The 15,511-nt window shown below is 38.0% G+C and overlaps 1 protein-coding gene across 2 annotated transcripts in view; it reads left to right on the top strand.

The window, feature by feature from the left end:
- GABRA6 (gamma-aminobutyric acid type A receptor subunit alpha6) overlaps window positions 1-14,248 on the top strand; it is an 82,286-nt gene extending 68,038 nt beyond the window's left edge. For both annotated transcript variants that reach the window (XM_082255920.1, XM_082255919.1), the window contains 2 exons: window positions 3,019-3,275; window positions 13,941-14,248. In XM_082255920.1, the coding sequence (XP_082112046.1) occupies window positions 3,019-3,275; window positions 13,941-14,231 (548 nt within the window). In that variant the 3' untranslated portion in view covers window positions 14,232-14,248. The remainder of the gene's footprint in view (window positions 1-3,018; window positions 3,276-13,940) is intronic.
- The last annotated feature ends 1,263 nt before the right edge of the window (window positions 14,249-15,511 follow it).

The following is a 15,511-nucleotide window of genomic DNA, read 5'->3' as shown; positions in this document are numbered from 1 at the left end:
TTGAGTATACCATAATAAAGATATGATTAATTGGAATTTTAATAAAACTAGAGAGTACAAAATCTGGTGTACCTCTGCACTGAAACCAATCAGCTTCCCGGTGTTTTTTTTTTTTGTCAAAGCTTAATTTAATAAGCTGATTGGCTACCATGTACACCTGCACCAGATTTCGCACTGTCCAGTTTTAGTAAATCAACCTATATGAGTCTTTTAGACCCCCAATGTTTCTCCTGCCTTTCACCGCAGCTAATCAAGTACAGGTCAAGCTTAATAATAAGCAGCTTCCTTGGCTACAATAGTCAGAAAAGTACAGCTCTGAAATTAGAGCTTACAAAAATTCTTATCATGAAGTAGATCAGGTAATAGATATTCCTTGTTCTCCTATGAATCTAACCCTTGGGGCAGTTACCATGGTCCTAGGCTCCCTGCAGAAATGGAAGAGCCTTGGAACCACCATTGGTGGTGGTGGGACCTGCCCAGATAATTGAAAAATAATAATAATTGAAAAAAAAAAGCTGCAAAAAATGACTCTAGCTGCAGCCATGAGTTTTTTTTAATCACTTTAAGTCCTGAAAATTTTAAAATGGCTTAAGGATGTGAAGTTGAAATTATTAGGACATGACTTAATATGTCAGGGAATTATTTTCCGGTATAGATTCTACTACTTTTTGAAAATCATCACATACAAATAAAAGTCTATTTATGTTCATCAGATTACACTCAGATACACTTACTCATGAGCTTTTTTTTTCAAAATAGGTGTTTATATTTATTGGTAAACATGCACCTTTCTTTAGTGAACAGATCTTACCCAATATTTATGTAGATTGGACAGTAGCTAGTCCAAAAACAGTTATACACAGTTAAACCTTACCCTGTTGGTCTAGGCAATGTTAATGAGAAAACAACTACAATATTTATAGGTTTCTTACATTTCAATACGGCACTGGAAATTAAGAGCAGAACATTTTGGGTGAAGGGCTTTTAGTTTAAAAAATAAACAGGAATTTCATTCTAAAGTATGCTGTTCCCCTGCACTAAACTCTATCCCTGCATTGTCTTTGCCACATTTCACCTTTTCTGATCTACAACATTAACACTTAATCTACCCTAAGTTTAAACTTTTACCCTTACCTGCCACATAGTACTGAAAGGCATACTATAACTCAGCACTGCATTGAAGCTTTACAAAATGTAACACTTAATTCCTTAACATTAATCTAAAAATGTATCTTCTAACACCTAAACTATTACTGCAAATCAACCCTCAATAGTTATTCCTATCCCTTTCCCAACATCACTCTATAACCTAACTCTTAAAGAAGTAAAAAAGTAAACTATTCTATGAATTATTTAGTCAATGCTTATGAAAGTATCAGAAGCCAAGCATACCAGTCCTTCAATGATTTGTATTAGTGCCAAAATTAGACAGTTAAAACTCCCAAAACACTTGCATCAGCTGGAGGAGATAAAATATGCATTGGAGCACTATATTAATTGCACATCAAATGACACAGTGCGCTAGGTCACTTGTCTGTTTAATATATTATGTTTTTTAAACCTAATCTGCATTTCCATATGCTTTTGAATCTATGTTCAATTTAGATTTTTTTTTTTTTTTTAATAGAATCTGTTTTTGAGCAGAAAGGCACAAATGTATCTCAACGTGTTTAATTGAATTGTATTTGTTTTTTTCGTATTTTGTATCTGTGTACCTAAATGTAAGATCTGTAGCTTCCCCTTCCTATCTATCACAGGTGTGAGTTTAGTATTATTTAATGACTGCATGGATATAGTAAGAGTGGGGTACTGTATGTTTTGTTGGGTTTATATTCTACATTTACACATGACTTAATAATTCTCCTGAAAAAAATCTGTTTAATGAGCTTTTGATGTAATAAAATAAAGGCTAATATTATTGTTGTCACAATGGAAGAATCCTGAGTGGTGCTTGTTTCTAACTTTCACAACATCTCACAGCAGCCCTTTATTAATCTACTACAGTAGATTAAAATATGATTGGTTGCTATGGCTTACTGAACTTTGCACTTATTAAACAAACCTTGGTGTGATAATTATTTATCCAACACAATATCTAGCACATCCAAAAGTTATCAGGCCATTTAATTTTATATGTAGATATTGCTGATTGGTAATTATTATTATATTACCTTTGTGCAATCCTCTTTGCCTTAATCAATTAGCTAAAAAAAAAAAAAAGATTGGCTTGTTACCATACCAGTGAAAAAAATAAATAAATAAAACATTAATTGTATTGAATACCAAGCAATTGCACAGAAGACACTTAATTTCCTATTTCTTTTTGATTAGCAATGAATGCATTAGGTGTTGCTTGACAAATGGTCAGCAAATCTTGCAGTGACATTATAATAATTCTAAAGGTAGCAGAGACATGACATGGCAACCTAAAGATCTTGGCATAAATATGTATGCTGCTATCAGCTATTTACCTCATAGATGACTATGTTGTTAGGCTTATCCTAAAGAAACAACAGTAATCTGCTGAGAATTGATTCTCCTACCCAGTAATTTGATTGGCTGTGGGGTGTTTGAAGAGATTGAATGATTTTTTCCAATATAACCATAAATGGTAAATATATAATTCACTTTTCCCGTATAGGGCCAATTGTCACAGTTACTGGTGGAAAGGTAATTTCAGATGCCAGCAATAATAAATCAGCTAATTCTGAGATATTTGAAATTGGAGCACTCACGCCATTTCCCAGAAGTGGGGAAGGGTACCTGTCAAAAACAAGTACCCATTCCCCCCCTCCCCCCTGAAAAGTGCCAAATGTGGCACCGGAGGGGGGGGGGGGAAGCAAATGAGCGGAAATTCCACTTTTGGGAGGAACTCTGCTTTAATCTCCATGTGCCAAGATAATGGTTTACATATTAGCATTAGGAGACTTTATTTTTGTGTGTGTGTGTGTGTGTGTGTGTGTACAAGTAGCATAATAAAAAGTGGCTAATATTATTTATTTCTTATTTATTTTAAAGGGATCACAACAGTTCTTACAATGACCACTTTAAGCATCAGTGCAAGGCATTCTTTCCCAAAAGTATCATATGCAACTGCAATGGACTGGTTTATAGCTGTCTGTTTTGCCTTCGTATTCTCTGCACTTATTGAGTTTGCTGCAGTGAATTATTTTACCAATCTTCAGACTCAAAAAGCTATGATGAAGCTGGCTAAAGAATCAGCTGCCTTAACAACAGTGGCCGTGACAGCGGCAGCAGAGGATGAGATTGTCACAGTAAGTTATTTAGTAAAATCTATTATATATACATGGAGACTATATATATTTTTACAACTGATTTTAGTAACATTTTGCTGCAGTTCAATAGTCTTTTGATGTGTAAAGCTAAAGAAGTGGAAAAGGGCAAGTGTCCATGCAACCAATACGACTTATTTATTTATTTATTTTTGCTTCATCTTTTATTATGTACAATAGGAAAGAGTTTAGCATTTAATTTACACTAGCTTTTTTTTTTATCAGCCCCAATGTATTTTTTAATGCAGCTTCACATCCTGTAGGTTAAAAACCCCCAAAAAAATAGAATGACAAAATGTGTTATTATATTAAGATCATTATATTTTATCAGCTATTTGAAATTAAACCTATAAAGTTGCAAAAGTATGGCAGTCTTACATACCACAGTGAACCTGTAGGTTAGCATAAAACATATTATATATATATATATATATATATATATATATATATATATATATATATATATATATATATATATATATATATATATATATATATTCCAAACAGGGATTGCTGCACTTCCAATTTATGGAAGGTACAAAATAGACAAAAGTTGTCTAAGTACAGAACGTCCTTCTTCAGGCTAGAACACACACATTACACACACATACATACACACATAAACACACACATTTATATATATATAAGTGTGTATAAGTATATATATATATATATATATATATATATATATATGTATATTATATATATATATATATATATATATATATATATATATATATATATATGTATATGTATATATATATATATATATGTGTATACATATATATATATATATATATATATATATATATATATATATATATATATAATCTATATATATATATATATATATATAGATAGATAGATATAGATAGATATATATATATATATCTGTATAATGTGTATGTTATTTTGAATTTCTCTGCAGTATATATGACCAATGGGATGTTCTGATTCCTTTGCACTTTGCTTTAATTCATTGTGCTGTGATAAATATATCAACAAAAAGTCATTGTAAATGTTCCTAAAGTATTGTCTATGTGTGTTTGTTCTAAAATTATATTTCCATACTATTTAAATTGTAAATTCAAAAAATTTTACCGGAGAGGGTCAAGCCTTTTCAGTACAAAAAGCATGATCTGTTACTTTTTCTAGTAGTCTCTAGTAGTAAAGTTTACATATTACAGCAAAAAAAAAAAAAGACTACTTTCAGGTTCTTTTGTGTTTCATTGGCCCCTATGCTCCAATTGGAAATGGTAAAGTTTACCTGATGTCTCTGCACTGTATTGTTTTCTAAATATGAATTTAAAAAATATAAACAGCAACAATAATCAATGATTTGTAATAAATAACAGGAAAATTCAGATAGAGGTCAACCCATGTGTATAAAAAGTTGCAATGCAGTTGCCACCTAGTGGGTAGGAACAACATTACAATTCTTCAACTGTTTAACCACTTCCCGCCCGCCCTATAGGCGATTGACGGCAGGAATGTGGTTGCATTATCCTGACCAGACGTCATATGATGGCGGCAGGATAATGCGCTCTGCGCACCCCCGGGGGGGCGCGCAGAGTGGCAATCGGTGATGCGCCGTGTCAGTCTGACTCCCCGCATCTCCGATCTCGGTAAAGAGCCTACTGACGTAGGCTCTTTACCATGTGACCAGCCGTGTCCAATCACGGCTGGTCACATAGTACACAGGATGAGCCGTTGATCGTCAGTGCCACCCGTCAGTGCCAATCAGTGCCGCCTATCAGTGCCCATCAGTGCCGCCTATCGGTGCCCATTAGTGCCCATCAGTGCCCATCAATGCTGCCTATCAGTGCCCAGCAGTGCCGCCTATCAGTGCCCAGCAGTGCTGCCTATCAGTGTCCACCAATGCTGCATATCAGTGCTACCTATCAGTGCCCATCAGTTCCACCTATCAGTGCCGCATATCAGTGCCACCCCATCAGTGCCACCCCATCAGTGCCACCCCATAAGTGCCTCCTCATCAGTGCCTGTCAGTGCAGCCTCATCAGTGCTCATCAGTGCAGGAAAAACATATTTATTTACAAAATTGTATAGCATAAACAAAAAAACTTTTTTTTTTCAAACTTTTTGGTCTTTTTTTTATTTGTTTAGCAAAAAAGAAAAAACCTTGTGGTGATCAAATACCACCAAAAGAAATCTCTATTTGTGGGGGGGAAATGACATAAATTTGGTTTAGGTACAGTGTTGCATGACCGCAAAAATTGTCATTCAAAATGCAACAGCGCTAAAAGCTGAAAATTGGCCTGGGCAGGAAGGGGGTGAAAGTGCCCTGCATTGAAGTTACTTAAACTCATGTAGTGGTCTTTATGGTCTGGATTGTGCCATTATATCCAAAGTTTTAAAATTTACATCATTTTTAGTTACTTGTTACCATTGACTTTGTGATTTTCATGCTTTTCTACTATCCTCAGTACTGCTCTATTCTTTCACCAAAGGTGATCTGGAGGAGTTAGTCATTGTTGTGTCTTTGGTGGGAAGCAGAGTCCCAGGAGGACTGTCAGTGTGAGGAAAGGTGTCCTTGGCGGTCGGCCTAGAGGACAAAAGGTTGAGCTGAGCTGCAGAGAGGGATCCAGAGTGCTGAGGACCAAGTGGAGCTGCTGGGGCAGGAGTTTCCAGGAAAGCAGTGTCGTGAGTACTGTAAACTGCCCAGGGGTCTGCCTAGGATAGGGGACCACACCGAAAGGTCAGAGGGATCCAGGAGTCTACCCGGGAGAGAGGGCTTAGAGAAGGGGGTGCCAGAGTCTAAGCCCTGAAGAGAAGTCTGTGAGAGAGGATGCCAGTGTGGACCCTGAAGAGTTAAGAGTTGCAGCAGTGTTTACAAGTAGCTACCTCAGCCAGGAGGGCTAAAGGCAGCAGTACAAAGGAATTTGTGCCAACGGGGAGTGATAAAGTCAGTTTGGAGTTAATGGACAGAAAGTCAGCGTTAACCAGCGCCAACCGGTGTTGACCAGCATTCAACTAGTGTCAAGTCAGCGTCCATAGGCATTTTTCCCAGTTGTCCCATTACCTTGTGAATAGTTGAGCCAGAGGAGGATCCCATTCATTCCCTTCTCCCATCCAAGTTCCTAAATAAATACAAAACCCAAAGATGCTGGACTGTTTCCTGTCTCAGTACTCTTGGAGAAAATACTTAAATGTGCTGTTGTTGCTAGAGGTAACCCTGGCAGAACCACATCCAGCACAATGGTTGGGAATCCTGCTACACATACAAAGAAACCAAAACAAATAAGTTCAGAAATGAAGTTATGTATAATAAAACAGAATGACACAGGGAAAAAAGTATTGAACAACACGCTAACTGAAATTTATTTAATACTTTGTACAAAATCCTTTGTTGGTAATGATAGCTTCAAGACTCCTCCTGTATGGAGAAACTAGTCACATGCATTGATACGTATGGTTTTGGCCCATTCTTCCACACAAACAGTCTTCAAATCTTGAAGGTTCCATGGGCCTCTTCTATGAACTCTGATCTTTAGTTCTTTCCATAGATTTTTTATTGGATTCAAGTCAGGTGATTGGCTGGGCCATTCTAGCAGCTTTAGTTTCTTTCTTTGAAACCAACTGAGAGTTTATTTGGCTTTGCTTTTAGGCTCATTGTCTTGATGAAATGTTCAGCCTCATTTCATCTTCATCATCCCAGTAGATGGAGGCAGCTGTTTATAAAGAATGTCTTGAAACATTTTTCTTTTCATCCTTCCTTTAATGACATGAAGTTTGCCAGTTCCGTATGCTGAAAAACAACCCCACACCATGATGTTCCCACCTCCAAACTTCACTGTTGGTATGGTGTTTTTGGGGTGATGTGCAGTGCCATTTGACCACCAAACATGGTGTGTATTATGGCATCCAAAGAGTTTGATTTTGGTCTCATCAGACCAGACTATATTCTCCCAGTATTTTACAGACTTGTCAAAATGTTGTGCAGCAAACTTTAAGCGAGCTTCAACATGCTTTTTCTTCAGCAATGAGTCTTGCGTGCTAAGCGTGCATACAGGCCATCGCGGTTAAGTGCATTACTTATTGTTTTCTGCTAATTCCAGGTCTTTTTGAAGCTCTCCACAAGTAGCCCTTGGATTTTGGACAACTCTTCTGAAAATTCTTTTATCTCCTCTGTCAGAAAACTTGCGAGGAGCACCTGGTTGTGTCTGATTTATGGTGAAATTATGTTCTTTCCACTTCCGGATTATAGCGCCAACAGTGCTAACTGGAACATTTAGAAGTTTAGAAATCCTTCTTTAACCAATGTCATCAGTATGTTTTGCAAAAATAAGGTTGCAAAGGTCTTGAGAGAGCTTTGTGTGACACCTTGGTAACGAGACACTATTTATAGGCCATCAGTTGAAAATGAACCAGCTGATATTAACTTACAATGACAAGGTGCAGGATTGCTTTCTAACTACTGATAGATTTCAGCTGGTGTCTTGGCTTTCTGTGCCTTTTTGCATCTCCCTTTCTTAATGCATCCAATACTTTTCCTCTGTGTCATTCCATTTTATTACACATAACTTCATTTGTGAATGCATTTGTTTCGGTTTCTTTGTATGTATGGATTGCATGGGTTGTTACCAACATGTGGTGAAAATTTCACATCAATAGCACCTTTAGAAATATATTTACCTAGAAAAATTGTGACGTGTTCAATACTTATTTCACCCGCTATATCTGTATCCTAAATATTTGGCTTTCAGGTCAAAGTGGTAAAATTTTTCTTAACAGTTTTGGTATTGTCCCGTGAAGTGTTATAATTATCATTATTTGTGTGAAAGTTATAGCATCTACAAACTATGGTATAGATCAGTGTTTCTCAACTCCGGTCCTCAGGGCACACTAACAGGCCAGATTTTCAGTATTACCTTGGGGAGATGCAGACTAGAATACTGCAATCACTGAGCAGCAAATGAGATCACCTGTGATGTATTTGAGTTTTCTTGCAAACCTGGCCTGTTAGTGTGCCCTGAGGACCAGAGTTGAGAAACACTGGTATAGATACTGGAATCTGACACTAACTGACACTGAGACAGAACTGACTATCTGCCAATGATATCACCAGTGACACTAATACAGTGATTGGTGATAGTACTATGCACTGTCACTGTACTAATGACACTGGCTGGGAAGGTATTAACATCCGAGGTAATCAAGAGGTTAAATTTGTGCCTAACAATGTGTAATGTGTGATAATTTTTACTAGATCATTTACAAGATATTTTTGTTTCGTATCCCTGTTTTGCGGGGGTAAGAAACAGAAAGATTCCCTCTGTACAGAGTCTTGTGTTGATTGTCTGCAAGTGGTTAAAAAGAACAGGGATGTCTGAAGTTGCTGTATTGTTTTTTAATTTAAAAATACGTTATGGATATTTTGCTGCAACCCCCTTGTATTATATTTTACCTATTTCGGTTGTTTAATTGGGTACACACCTAGTTGCCTGCAAATATAACTGTTTTATATATGGCTTATGTATATATTTGTACATGTTATAGGGATATTGTATGCTAATTAATGATCAGCTCAGCCTGATCTTTTGTCTTCCATAAAAATTCCATATGTCCTTAAAAAGAACAGTTTTTGCTGAGCCAGTGATTCAGATGAAACTGGTAAAAATCCCATTCCACTGAATCAACTTACCAATCATGCCGAAGGCTCCATTGCCATGACAGTCTATAAAGGAGTAATAAAGCTATAGACTACAGATGGTTGTCGGACCAAGCATGGCAAATCATAGTAAAAAATAATGAGGTTCGAGAAACACTATCTTGGTCTGCCAAACAACTCAATTAATCATCAACGATCACATTAGAACATTGAAGTTAGACCTGGAACAAACACAGTCACATCATTAGAGAGACATTTTGTTTTTCATCGAACATTTTATTGGTAACTATGATTTGGCTTAAAATATGTGTTAGCAGTAAAAGTAATGCTTTCTATTAGCATGCATTAAAATATATAAAACAGATTTTGTTCCTATAATAATCCACCAAAACAGTGTAGGCTGATGTACATAGCTTGCATCTAAGGTTTTTTTTTACTACTGTACTGTATTTTATGCATTGCTCTAAAATGCTGCATATGGAAAAAAAAATCATAAAAAAGAAAAGCATAACCCTAGCGCAGATAAACCTTATATTATATATTGAAAAAGGAATCTGGCTCCTAGGTTGTCAATGGTTACCCAAATTTTTTTTTTTTTTATGTTTATGATCACTGCTAACTATCTGTAGGTATACCCAACTTCAGACTAATGAGAAAATCAGTCAGCGCAGATCTACACTCCCCTAATTATTAAAGCGGGGATAACTGAATAAATTATCACCTGTTTCCGCAAAAACAATTTTTTTGTGCTCTATCCTAAAGTGCTAGCGCAATTATTGTAAACAACTATTGTAAACAATTACTCTCACATAAACAAATCAGTGGCACACACAAAAATGCATGTAAAAATACAATCATGAAACTTCACATTCAGGTGCATAACATATACAGTGAATCCAAAATTAAGTATCATATTAAAGTAATCCAAAAAAATCAAAAACCAAAAAAATTGTCCCATATTTCATAAAGTCCCAGAAAAAGAGTAAAACATTTTGTACATGTAGTAATGTGCAAAATCAGCAAAAAAGCAAATCTGTGCAAACACCCTGCACAATCCTTCCACCGATCACCCCAAACTGACTCACCAGATAGAGTGGCCAGTAAGATTATAAACCAGCTTCAACACCTTGTTATAAAATATCCAGCAGACTGGCTCATTACCCTGTAGTTGGTATCCCCGTCTTTGTAATCAGGCTCTCTAATAGAGATGTAAGGTGGTATATCATTTTAAGAAGAAAGGAGAATCATTGATCCTTAGCGTCGGGCATACACTTTTAAAATGTGGGTGATGCTTTTGTGGTTTTTAATAAACTGATACAGTTTTACGGATTTATGCTATGTGGATTCTCCTTTCCTCTTAAATATATTTAATTTACAGGAGGTAAATATTCTTTTTTTGTCATAGCACAGATGATGCCAATCTGGACCTTCAACCTGCACAGACAAATTAACAAGTACAGAGCTAGTGCAGGGCATCTATGCCCAGCATCTTCTGCATATACTGTAAAATGCATGCACTTTGCATTAAATGTTTGTCTGTAAAATTAAATGATTTTTACAAATAATAAAAATGCATAAAATATCAATTTAACCTTCCTAGCGGTATTCCCGAGTGTGGCTCGGGGTTAAATTTTAGTGCCAAAAGTGGTAACCCCGAGGAAGATCGCTGAATCCTGGTAGAGGGGTTACTTACCTTTTCCCCGGGATGCAGCGATGTATGCGGGCGGTGAGCGGCGGTGGAGCTTCCTCCCGATCCTCTGTGTGCCCCGGCTTCTGTCTCCTGCGACGTGACGTTTGCAGGGGGGTGGAATCGGCGGCAAATTCAAAAAGTAAATGCACAAACACACTGATACATTGTAATCCTATTGGATTACATTACTAAAATAAAATAAATTGACCTCAGCTTGCCCCCCAGTGCTTTCTCCATTGCAATTCCTGCATTTTTCCTGTACCTTGTGTCTGGATACTGCAGAGCGACCATGGCATCAAACAAGCACGCCGCCATCTCAAAAGCGGTATATGACCTGCTGGGCGACAGCGAAAGTGATACAGAATCGCTTGCAGAATGGAGTGATAGCAATTGGTGGGGAAGTTCGTCATCAGACGCAGAAAGCGATTTCAGCGATGAGCCTGCGACTGTGCCCAGCGATGTGCGGACTTGGTGCTGGATCGACTGCGGTACGGAGCACGTAGCGCCCCCAAGGTTCCCGTTTACCGGAGCACCTGGTATCAAAGTGGATGTTGAGGATGACAACCCCTTGGCTTGTTGTGGAAACCAATCGGTACCAGGAGCAACAAGCTGCAGCGCATCGGCGGTTTTCAAGGAGCAGAATGTGGGAACCCGTGACCAAAGCGGACATCTGTAAGTTTCTGAGCCTAATTATTCTGCATGGAGTAGTGGGGAAACCCCTGCAGAAGTGGAATTGGACCACCAACAAATTACTGGCCACTCCTTTTTTTGGCACGGTTATGTCGGAGTACAAATTTTGGCTCATTATGAAGTATTTGCACTTTACAAATAATGACGAATTTGACAAGACTTCTCATCCAGCTCCAAAGCTCAAAAAGATTTGGGACGTTTATCAAATAATTTTGAAAAATTTCCAGCAGTCCTATGTCCCGGAAAGAGACATTTGTATAGACGAAAGTCTAATGGCCTATAAAGGGAGACTCAGCTGGATACAGTATATTGTGTCCAAGAGAGCACGCTTTGGCATAAAGTAATTTATGCTATGTGAATCCAGCTCTGGATACATTTGGAATTCGGTCCTATACACAGGGAGAGGAACCAAATTCAACGAAAGGTTCATCAGCTACGGAATGGAAAATGCTTCAGTTCTTACGCTGATTGAGCCTCTGCTGAATCAGGGGTACTGTGTCACCACAGACAATTTTTATACATCCCCAGAACTGTATGAGTTCCTTCTACACAACAAGATGGATGCTTATGGAACCGTTAGAGATAACCGGCATGACATGCCCCCCACCTTTGCCAACAAAAAGCTCAAGCCCGGAGAAATAGTTGCCTGGCAGAAAGGTAAAATGTTGGCACTGAGATGGCGTGACAAAAAAGATGTGTGCCTGATGAGTACCATCCACAACACCTCTACTGTCCTGGTACACACAAAAGGTGGAAAAGATTTCATGAAACCACAACTGGTCTTGGATTATAACAACACCATGGGAGGTGTGGACAGAGCTGACCAGGCCATGACTTTTTATCCGGCAATGCGGAAACAACAAAAAAAATTATAAAAAAATATTCTGGCATCTCCTTGAAAGTGTTTGTGGAATGCATTCAATCTCCTAAAAAAGAAGAGTGACAGGCCTGTGGTTCATGCGGACTTTGTGTGGAAAATTGCTGAGCTAATATTTCTCAGGCACCAAACACCAAAGGCTGTAAGTAGATCTGGACGCCGTGCTGCTGGTGTTGTGAACCCCCGAACGCCTGACCGGTCGTCACTTTATGGACCACATTCAACCAACGGAAAAGAAGTCTGCACCCACAAGGATGTGTGTGGTTTGCTGTTCCAAACGTGACGACACTGGATGGAAAATCAGAAAAGAAACGCGGTACTACTGTCCAGACTGTGACGTTGGACTTTGTGCTGTACCCTGTTTCAAATTTTTCCACACCCGGGACGTTTATTGAAGCAACATGACCACTAATATTGCATCCTTTTTGTAAAAAAAAATAAAAATATTGCATCCTTGTTTGACGAAAAAAAAAAAAATGTCAGAGTTTTTTATTACATTATTTACTATAATTTATTGAATAAAAAGTGTTATTATTATTATAATTTTGTTTGTTATTATTTTATAGTTATTTATTATATTATAATTTAGGATTTTGTGTTTCAAACTTTATCATACCTGGGATGTTATAAAGAAGAACGCACAGTAAAAAGAAATCATATATAAATAGTTGGTTTGGGCTGCTCATCCTTAAGAATTACCGTATTTATCGGCATATAACACGCACCTAAATTTTAGGAGAGAAATTTCAGGGAAAAAGCTGAAATTTAAAATAAACAGCTTTCTACATACAGAACATTTTTTTTAATCAAATGCAGTCTCACCAGTGCCCACGAATGCAGCCTCGCCAGCGTAGTGTCCATCTTTGCAGCCTCGCCAGCGCAGTGTCCATCATTGTAGCCTCGCCAGCACGGTGTCCATCATTGCAGCCTCGCCAGGGCAGTGTCCATCGTTGCAGCCTCACCAGCGCAGTGCCCATACATGCAGCCTCACCAGCGCAATACTCATAATTACAGCCTCGCCAGCGCAGTGCCCATACATGCAGCCTTGCTAGCGCAGTACACATAATTGCAGCCTCGCCAGCGCAGTGCCCATAATTGCGGCCTCGCCAGCGCAGTGCCCAAATTTGCAGCCTCGCCAGTGCAGTGCCAGTAATTGCAGCCTCGCCAGCGCAGTGCCAGTAGTTGCAGCCTCGCCAGCGCAGTGCCAGTAGTTGCAGCCTCGAAAGCGCAGTGCCAGTAATTGCAGCCTCGCCAGCGCAGTGCCAGTAATTGCAGCCTCGCCAGCGCCATTGATTCTATCTATGGTTTCACTTTTTAAAAAGTCCAGGAAGCAGCGCTGAGAGGTAGAAGGGGGCGGGCCGGGCAGAGGAGAAGGAAGGACGCATGCGCTGTCATCGGATAGACGTCGGCATAGGAGGCGGGACTTCCGATGACAGCGCATTCTTCCTTCTCCTCGGCCCCACCCGCCCCCTTCTACCTCTCGGTGCTGCTTCCTGGGCATTTTTTTTCATATCGGCGTATAACACGCACTGCTGCTTTTTCCTCCATTTTTAGGAGGAAAAAGTGCGTGTTATACGCCGATAAATACGGTACTAGCAAAATAATGGTACCGCTTTCAGCACCTAAAATCCGAAATAATCATACCACCAGGGAGGTTAAGAAACATGTAAGATTTGGAAAATAAGAAATGTAATTTATATGCATTTGTATCTCAAGTTTCAAAGTTAGTTATACTTGTTTAAAACTATTTTGTGTTTGCAGCATTCTGATTCCAACTGCAACTTAAAGAAAAGAATTAACTCAATGGTCTCTCAAGGCGATGTATCACTTGAAGACAATGTACCACCCTATGGAGCACCATATTGTCAACAGACTGATGTTCCTGCTGCAGATCTTACACAACTTGGAATCTCATCAAGTCCTCATAGTGGAACTAGTAAAATAGACCAGTATGCCAGAATACTATTTCCATTAGCATTTGCAGGATTTAATTTAGTATACTGGGTGGTCTATCTCTCCAAAGACACAATGGAGTTAAATCGCAGTGTTTGAAATTTTAAACACAAGAAAATAAGTGAGTAACTCTTATGTAACTCTTATGTGTAATTGGCATTTCAAAGATAAAAAACGGTATCATTATTATAGGAACTATAATAGCAGTTCTTATTTTATTGTCATTAGCTAAATTAATTAGTGTGCAATGCAGAATGCATATCTATACTAAATAATCAAACTTAAAATTATATTAGATTGCATACAATATTTCTTCGGTGCTGGTTCATAACTTTACATTATTTCAGTACTCCTTTTAGACTTGTAAGTAAAACAAAGCTTATTAATGCTACCACTCAGGAAACCTAAAATAGGCTGCTTGAAAACACTTAAGTGCTGCAACCATATGCAGTAGCAAAGACTGGCCCATAAACTAGGCTTGTTTCACACTGTGGTGCTGTGGTTTTGCCACAATGTGGGTGTATCTGCGGTTTTCATGCAGTTTACCTGCAATTTTAGCCATGGTCCCATAGACTTTCTATTATGTTACCCAATTTTGCCGTGTTTCATTTTACATTCTGAAAGTGGGATTTTTATGTGTACTGGATTTGCTTCACATGTAAATATTGCTGGGTGTTGAATCCTAAGCAAAGATCAATTATAGAAATTAAAAGAAAATGTAAAAAAATTGCTTCACTGACAAATTGTCCAGATGATCCAATTAAATATAGTCCAAGTTATTATTTTTTTTAAATGTTATTTTCCAACATTTTATATAAAAACGTATATACTTCTCACACTATCCATATTAGACATGTGCAGAAGGGCAAAATTAGTTTCGTTTTGTTTCAGATAGATTTGTTATGTTACTAATTTTGTTTTGTTGATTCGTTTGGAATTTAGTTTTGTTTCATTTTCATTTAATTTAATTTTGTTTATTAATTTTTCAACAAATTCCAAACTTTTAAAACAATTCAAATTTGGATCAGTTGAAAAAACAATTCAAACTATGTGTGAGGAATAAGCACATCCCCTCAACATGGGGGATGCTTTGGGGAGGGGGCTCTGCCCCCCTACCCCAAAAAAAACATTGTACCCATGTTGATAGGGACAAGGGTCTCTTTCCCACAACCCTGGGCTTTGGTTGTGGGCATCTGCTAGTGGGGGCTTATTAAAATCTAAAAGCCCCCTTTAACAAGGAGGCCCCCAGATCCCGCCCCCCCATGTGAATAAGTATGGGGTGCATAGTATCCCTACTCATTCACCAAAAAAGTATAAAAAGTGAATAAAGACACAACACAAGTTTTTGACAATTCCTATATTAAAAAATAATTTAAAAA

The sequence above is a fragment of the Pelophylax lessonae genome (genome assembly GCF_965119305.1).
Source record: "Pelophylax lessonae genome assembly, chromosome: 4".
NCBI classification, from domain to species: Eukaryota; Metazoa; Chordata; class Amphibia; order Anura; family Ranidae; genus Pelophylax; species Pelophylax lessonae.
The sequence above is the reverse complement of the archived record's forward strand: the minus strand, read 5'-3'. Positions and strand labels throughout refer to the sequence as shown.